Below are 8,625 nucleotides of genomic sequence, written 5' to 3' on the forward strand. Positions count from 1 at the left end.
TAATCACCTTCATTTCCTCGTTTTTTCTTCCATTTGACAAAGATTTATTAGGTGCTCATACTTTGCTATGCCCCAAAGAGCATTATGTTCCATACTAACATTGTTTACAGTCTAGTGAGGGGAAACAGGAAATAAATATAGTGACCATGGGTGGGGTGGGAATACAGTGTTCTTCAAGAAAATGGGAAGGGTCACTCCTGTTTTTCTGGGGGCAATGTGAGTGTGTCAAGGAAGTATTGGGAAGTATAGGGACAGCTAAGCTGAAATCAGAAAGGTAAGTGAGGTGTTTTGGTGTCAGGTGAGGCAGAGGGCTAAGAGCACTCGAGGCTTGTGGGAAGGCCAAGGGAGAATATGGTGCATATAGGGGAACTGAAAATACGGTTCAGCAGATCTCCTGATCACTCATATGTTCTGTGCTTAGCATTAGATCGCCATTACATCCTGAGTACCTGAATGCACTTTATTTGATCTCTCAGAAGAGAAGCAGCTACTTTTTATATTTAAGCACAGATTTGTACTTCCGTCTACGGTGAGAGGCCGGAAAGCTGTGAGAGCTGGTTATTCATCTCCCACCCCTGCATTCCCTTTCCCAGTTTTATCCCTCCCACCTCATTCCAGGAAGGATTTGAGGAGAATCTAGGCCCGTAAGAATCTGCCTGAGTTAGTTATAAAGGAGGGAGGGGGAGGGGGAAGGAAAGTCATTAACCTTTAGCACCATCTTCAATTGGCCTTTGGAATAAAAGACTAGTGCTGAGTTAATCAAAGTTGTTTATCTGAAATCTCAGGGAGGAGTGTCCGCTAGAACTAAAAGGACTTCTAGATGAAAGAGAGAGGCACCTGGGAGAGGGTTGAGCTAGATGAACGAAGTCAGAGCTGCCTCCTTCCTCTGCCTTTATTGGAGATTTGGAGCAACACAAACCATTGCACAAAGGTTAACTTGTATTTTTTCCTACTACTTGAATATGTAATAAAGCCATGGCAACTCATTTTCCTCCCTTAGAAATTGAATCCTGATTACCCTTAGGTTCTGTTACATTCTGTGATGGCTGTAACATTTTAAAAATTAAATAAAGGGATTATGTTTTAAGAATTTCAAAGGTGCGGAGTGCCTGGGTGGCTCAGTCGTTAAGCGTCTGCCTTCGGCTCAGGTCATGATCCCGGAGTCCCGGGATCGAGCCCCGCATTGGGCTCCCTGCTCGGCGGGAAGCCTGCTTCTCCCTCTCCCTCTCCCCCTGCATGTGTTCCCTCTCTCGCTGTGTCTCTCTCTGTCAAATAAATAAATAAAATCTTAAAAAAAAAAAAGAATTTCAAAGGTGAATAGACAATTGTTTTAAGGCACTATTACATTCTGGAAGATAGGTGATAATTCTATTTGCATATGTATGAAGAGCTCCACCTGTGGTTCTTTTTGGTATAGTTTTCTAATTCATGGTTTCTTATTGTCCTTATTCCTGTAAATCTGACTTGGTCTTGTTGGTTAGCTTATGCCTGAGGATGGCAAACTCCTCTCAGTATGATTTTAACAGTCTGTATGTGGCTGCATCTATTGGAAAAAGAGAGCCAGCTATACACTATGATCTTACGCAAAACACAGAATGATTCTGGTCCTACCTGCTGATTCAGATTTCTCTCATTTTTTCTTTGGGTTACATTGACTAGTTAAAAATATGACTCTTGTGAAAAGTATTTGTTTTGGAAAAAGACATTTTCAGAGGGATAATTACATATAAAGGGAACGGTTAGAATGTAAAATTTACAGTAAATTAGAAGTACATGCTCCCGGATCATAATTTGATTTAAATTATGGAAATATATGAAATAGTCAAGTAAATTAAAACAGTGATGTGGTTTTGGAATATATCTGAGGTTCGGTGGGGTGAGGTCTGGAGCCAACGACCAAGAACGAATTCTTGAGACGTCTTTGGTATAAACTGGTGGTTTATTAAAGCCCGTGGGCAGGGCCCGTGGGCAGGAAGAGCTGCTGCACCAGGGGCTTGAGGAGTGGCTGATTATATACTCAGGAGTTGGGGGACGGGGGACGTAAGGAAAAGGGAGGTTTCAAAAGAACTTTCATATGCTAAAGAGGACCTACAAGATAATGGAGGCTTTGCCATTGTCAAGTTAAGGTTGTTTTCCCCTCTAGCAATGTATTAACTTTAAGATAGTGCTTTGTCTTCAGCTAGTCTTCTGCTCCCTCATCAAGAGCATGTATGAAAAACCCCATTTCACCTATTTCTATTTAAAATGGCTTTCCTGGAGTAGTGGTTTTTACCAGTTTGAAGTATTTATGCCTCATCTCAGACCTTCTAGAGAACATTGGTGGGCCAACCCTGAAAGCCAGAGGAAGCCTTCCTACCGTGACTTGTTAATTCCCAGAAGGAACTTACAGGGGGTGTGGGATCCTTTCAAAGTAAATGTTTCCATTATACAACGATGAACTTTTAAAGAAATCTCAGACACTTCCTTTTAAGTTTTGGCCATTTCAGTCGCCCTGCTGTGTGCTCATTGTTACCAGCATGTAGTTTTTCCTACTTTATGTACATGTGTCTATGCATATCTTCCAGTATATTAGAACTTCTTATGATACAAAGTTGGATCATCTGTTACATTTAATGTTGAAAGAGTGGAAGATGGAACTGCCAAAGCTGGTGATCTCTGTCCACGGGGGCATCCAGAACTTCAAGATGCCCTCCAAACTTAAAGAGATCTTCAGCCAAGGTTTGGTCAAAGCTGCAGAGACAACAGGAGCGTGGATAATAACTGAAGGCATTAATACTGGTAAAGTGCACTCCCTGCTTCATTTAAAAACAAAACAAAACAAAACCCTCTTTCTAACTGAATCCGGTAGTATGGCACCTAATCTCTGCTCTGCAGTGCTCCCATGAGACGTGGTGGCATAAGAGAGAAAGACAAAAAGCATAATGGCTAGGAAAAAACCCAGAATCATAGACCTTTCCTGGAATGCGTTTTTACCATTGTTAAAATACACTATTTTAACGCAATTGTGGGTAAACTTCTGGCAAAGAAAATAGTCTTTTCATGAACTTCAGACCATGGTGAGGTTTGAAAGGATGCAGAATCCATCCAAGTATGGAGTGTGTGGGCTTGGGCGTGAGCTAAACTCACCAGGGTCAAGTTCAACAACAAAAATACAACTGAGTAAATTTGAAGATCTAATTGGTTTTATTAAGCAATTCATGAATTAAGCACCATCCCATTTACCAAGTAAAGAGATGCCCACAGAAGTTTGTACTACAAAATGGAAGGTTTTTATAGGGAGGAGGGTGGGGCAAGGAAGTTATTAGCAAAAGAAAAGGAAGGATCGGTCCAAGCAAGGTCATCTTCCCTCAGGGGGAATGGCAGGGGGGCTAATCATGCAGATTACCTCATCTTCCTTTGTGGGGTATGTGTGTGGGGGGGGAATGGGGGGGATGAAGAGAGTCCTTGTGACAGATTACCTCATTGATACTGATCAGAAAATTTTTCATTGAATGGTTAAGACTACATTTCTGGGGGAGTTTGGAACTGCAATTAGGTTAGGCTAGGTTAGGTATTAAGCCCCAGTTTGATAACTTGGCTTAAGTGATTCCATTTTGGGCCTTTGGTTTCCCTTTTTAACAACATAGGCTTTATTTTACTTACTGCTGTGTGTGTGTGTTTAAAATTTAGGTTAGGACCAGTTAAGGAACACAAATATAATAGTGTGAAGACTATTAAAATAGTTCATATAAACAAAAGAAATGAGAAATGAGACCTACTTGGAGCTTTCTTCAACAATAATCAGGACCTGACCCCATTCAACCACAACTCCTTAGGGCCTGACTGCTCAGGGAGGGACATCTGGACCAGCAGCATCAGCATCACCTGGGAGCTTGCTGGGAATGCAGATCTCAGATAACTTCCCAGACCAGCAGGACCTACATCTGCATTTTGACAACATCCCCAGATGATTCTTAAGCACATTTAAATTTGAGAAGTGTTGCTCACCCGCTTCTGCCTATTCTTGAGCTGCTTCTCAACTGCAGTATCTGGCCTGAATGTTTGACATTTAATCGAATGCCATAAGTCTTATGTATATAGCATTTGGATAGATGCTGTGGCTGAAAGATGAGTAAGGTATGCACCCTGGGTTTAGTGATAAGGTGGACCATGATAACAGTGAGCAACTAACTGTAATCAGTGCTGACTGGATCATAGTTGAGATACAAAGCAAGTGTTTGGGAGTACAAGGAAGAGGAAGTCACATTTCAGTTCCAACTGAGGGCACCCGGGAAGGCATACAGAAGAATATAACACTTGGCGTTGACCTTGAGGGAAGGGTAGGAAGGAGCATCCTAGACAGAGGTGGGAGTTCAAGGCCAGGCACATGGCTGGCAGGCACATGGCTGGAGGTGAAGGCATGTGTGGAAAGAGGCAATAAGGCTACGGGCTGGATGTGCCATGTGTCAGAGGACAGGGACAAGGGAGACTGGAGCCAGACTGGGTGCCATGCTTTTGGGCTGAGGTTTTATTCTCTGTGTAGCAGGGGACCCTCAAAGGAATTCGGACAGGAGAATGGATAGGAAATGACATAGTCAGACCTGGTTTTAAGGAGAGTCTCAGTAGACGGTATATACTAAGATCACATGTGGGATGCTGAAATACATCCACCAGCATCACCATGCTCGTAACCCATGCCAAACCTATGGAGTCTAAATCTCTATTTTTTTTAAAATATTTTATTTATTTGTCAGAGAGAGAGAGAGAGCACAAGGGGGCGGGGCGGGGGAGGCAGGCAGAGGGAGAAGCAGACTCTCCGCTGAGCAGGGAGCCCGATGCGGGACTCGATCCCAAGACCATAGGATCATGACTTGAGCCAAAGGCAGACACTTAACGGACTGAGCCACCCAGGCGTCCCTGAGTCCAAATCTCTATTGCAGTGGATGGCTGCACAGCTGATATTGATATATCAGATCCCTGATTCTAGAAAATGACTCTGGGCAAAGTGTGAAAAATAGGGTGGAGGGGAAAATGCCAGAGAGGGGGACATGATTAGGTGCTGTGCATCAGATGCTTGCAATAGAGTTTTGTTTGTTTGTTTCTGTGCTAACGACACATAGAGGACCAGTACTATATATAAGAGGAGAAAGTGGTGCAATGCAGTGTTGTCATTAAAAGGCAGATTAAGCCAATCTCAAAGTCCACATACTGCACGATTCTAATAACTATATGACATGCTGGAAAAGGCAAAATGGGAGAGAGTGAAAAGATCGGTGGTTGTATGGAATCTACAGCACCAATCCCTAATGTAAACTACGGTGTTTGGGTGATAATGATGTGTTAGTACAGGTTAGTATAGGTTCATCAGTTATAACAAATGTACCACGGAGGGGGGATGTTAACAGTGGTGGGAGGCTGTGGGTATATAGATTAAGGGGTGCAAGGGAAGTCTGTACTACTGGCTCAGTTTTGTGTGAACCTAAAATTGCTTTAAAAAATAAAGTCTGTTTAAAAAAGGAAAGTCAGATATCCTGGTTTTGGAATCCAAACTCTACAAATTACCAGCTCTATAACGCTGGGCAAATTATTTAACTTCTTTATTGACTCAATTCTTGCCTATAAAATAGACCAAATAAAGTTTCTACTTAAAGTGTAAATACTTATAAAACACTTAAAAAAGTACCTGGTGCATTGTAAGAGTTTGGTCAGTGCTGGCTATAATTATTGCTGTTGTTATTAATTCCAGAAGGTCAAAGATGAATATTAGTTCTGGAATATTTCTGTCTATAAAGCTATTAACTTAATTTGCTTCAGTGAAGCAAGGGCCATATGTGCAGGATGTTTTGCTGAGACAATTGAGAAGGTTAGAGAAAAAAAAATTTAGAACATTCATGTTGGCCTCACAGGACTTTCTGGGCAGTCAAAAATAGGGTCAGGACTGAGGTTGTAAGCAAAAATTGCCCAAAGGGAGAAGAGAATTGTTCAGGTAAAGAGATCAGTGATAGGAGAAAGCAGTGTTAAAAGAGAGTAAGAGAAAGACAAGATCACAGAAATTCATTCCGCTGTGTCAGCGACTTTCCCTAAGAATGTCCCTTTGCATATGTCCATGCCCGTTTGTCTCTTCCCAGCAGTCACGGTGTTTTGCATGATTCGTCTTGTTAAAGCTTGATCTCTGTTGTTCATAGGCGTGTCCAAACATGTTGGGGATGCCCTGAAAGCCCATTCCTTCCAGTCCTTGAGAAAAATCTGCACAGTTGGAATCCCTCCTTGGGGTGTCATTGAGAACCAAAGAGATCTTATTGGAAAAGATGTAAGTAGACAACAAAAGGAAATGAATGTGTATCTAATTGCCAACTCAGCACTACGCCTGGGCGTCTAAAAGGCATCTCAAATGTAATATACCCCAAACCAATTTTGTCTTCCTACTTGCCCTATCTTAGAAAATGATGATCTCAGCCTTGCAGTTGTTCAAGCCAAAAACCTTGGACTAATCCTGGAATGATCTGTTTCAACACCTCAAACCTGATCCATCAGTAAATTATCTCAGCTTCATTTTAAATATAAAAATATATGTGGAATATGACCTCTTCTCATTACCCCCACTGTTACTAAGCAGGTCCAAACCACCATTTTCTGTCACCTGGATGATTGTAGTAATAGCCTTCCCTTCTCTCATCCTTGTCACTTCTTGTAATCTAATCTTAACACAGTAGCCAGAATCATTCTTCTAAAATATAAATCCGATCGTGCTCTTCCCCTCTGAAAAGCCCTTCAGTGGCTCCTGTCTTGCTCAGAATAATACCCGAGTTTCTTGTAGTGGGGTGTGTGTGTGTGTGTGTGTGTGTGTGTGTGTGTGTGTGTGTGTGTGATAAAACAAGGAACATTCCTGATTTGACCCTTGTACCACTCTGCTTTATTCGTTCCTGTGTATCGATTCTTTGATCCTCTTTTTCTATAGAGAATGGACTTGTCTAAGTCTGTTTATAAGAATAGTGTAATTTCTGGGGCGCCTGGGTGGCTCAGATGGTTAAGCGTCTGCCTTCGGCTCAGGTCATGATCCCGGGGTCCTGGGATCGAGTCCCGCATCGGGCTCCCTGCTCCTTGGGAGCCTGCTTCTCCCTCTGCCTGCCTCTCTCTCTCTCTCTCTCTCTCTGTCTTTCATGAATAAATAAATAAAATCTTTAAAAAAAAAAAAAAGAATAGTGTAATTTCTTTTTTTTTTTTAAAGATTTTATTTATTTATTTGACAGAGAGAGACACAGCGAGAGAGGGAACACAAGCAGGGGGAGTGGGAGAGGGAGAAGCAGGCTTCCCGCCGAGCAGGGAACCCGATGCGGGGCTCGATCCCAGGACCCTGGGATCATGACCTGAGCCGAAGGCAGACGCTTAACGACTGAGCCACCCAGGCGCCCCAAGAATAGTGTATGTTTCTGATAAAAATCTCAGGTATTACAAAAGGTATGAAGAGGAAAGATAACCACTATTAATATCTTGGTGTGTATCATTCCATAATTTTTTCTAAGTACGTGTACATATGTATAATAAAAAAAGAGTTTGTATGAAAAAAAAGTAGTAACAGAAACCCACCAATGTAAATATGTTTTTTATTTTTATTTTTGTTCGTTTTTGTGAATCTGTTCTTTGGCTTAACTATTACTATTACTATATAACTATTATTAACAGTTACTTCTCTATGTCAATTAATATAGACGTGTATGGTTTAACTTTCATTTTGGAAAATTTCACACATATTAAGGAGTAGAGAGATTAAAATAATGAAATCCTATGTACCCATCTCCCAGCTTCAACAATTATGAGATTAGAGCCAATTTTCTTTCATCTATCCCTTTATCCATTCCCCACCTCTTCACTCCAATATTTTGAAGCAAATTCCAGACATCAAATAATGTCTCTGGTAAATATTTTATCCAGTATTTCTAATTTAGCACTTGATTTACCAATACTTTGATATTTCTAAATACCGATAAGTAGATATTTCTGAAATATATGGACAATTAAAAAATATATAGCCATATTGCCATTTTCATACCTAAAAAAATTAACAATTCCTGAATATCAACAAATAGCCGGTCTATGTTCAGCGTTCTGATTGTGTCATACTTTTTAGTTGTTTGATTTTTTTTTTTTTTTTTGACGATTTTGTTTGAGAGAGCAAGAACGAGACAGAGAGAGAACACAAGTGGGGAGGAGGGGTAGAGGGAGAGGTCCTGACGTGGAGCTAAATCCCAGGACCCTGGGATCGTGACCTGAGCCGAAGGCAGATGCTTAACCGACTGAGCCATCCAGGTGCCCTAGTTGTTTGATTTCATAATCCAGAAAGGTTCCCTATATTGTGATGGTTTGAGATGTCTCTTGAGTCACTTTCAGTCTTTTGTTGTTGTTGTTAGAGAGGGAGGAGAGGAAGGGCTGAGGAGTGGGGGAATCCCAAGCAGGCTCCACGCCCAGCATGGAGCTTGATGCCGGGCTGATCTCACAACCCTGAGATCATGACCTGAGCCGAAATCAAGAGTTGGATGCTTAACTGGCTGAGCCACCCAGGTGCCCCTCAGTCATTTTTAATCTATGGATTTTTCCTGCATCTCTCTCTCTCTCTCTCTCTCTCTCTCTCTCTCTCTCTCTCTCTCT

The 8,625-nt window shown here is 41.7% G+C and overlaps 1 protein-coding gene across 3 annotated transcripts in view; it reads left to right on the plus strand.

Moving 5' to 3' along the window:
* TRPM6 (transient receptor potential cation channel subfamily M member 6) overlaps positions 1-8,625 on the plus strand; it is a 165,930-nt gene that overhangs the window by 65,023 nt on the left and 92,282 nt on the right. For all 3 annotated transcript variants that reach the window (XM_073878071.1, XM_073878072.1, XM_025891664.2), the window contains 2 exons: positions 2,565-2,778; positions 6,165-6,289. In XM_073878071.1, the coding sequence (XP_073734172.1) occupies positions 2,565-2,778; positions 6,165-6,289 (339 nt within the window). The remainder of the gene's footprint in view (positions 1-2,564; positions 2,779-6,164; positions 6,290-8,625) is intronic.

This window comes from Callorhinus ursinus, unplaced genomic scaffold, assembly GCF_003265705.2.
Source record: "Callorhinus ursinus isolate GAN/ISIS: 27379988/994484 unplaced genomic scaffold, GSC_fseal_2.0 scaffold28, whole genome shotgun sequence".
NCBI lineage: Eukaryota > Metazoa > Chordata > Mammalia > Carnivora > Otariidae > Callorhinus > Callorhinus ursinus.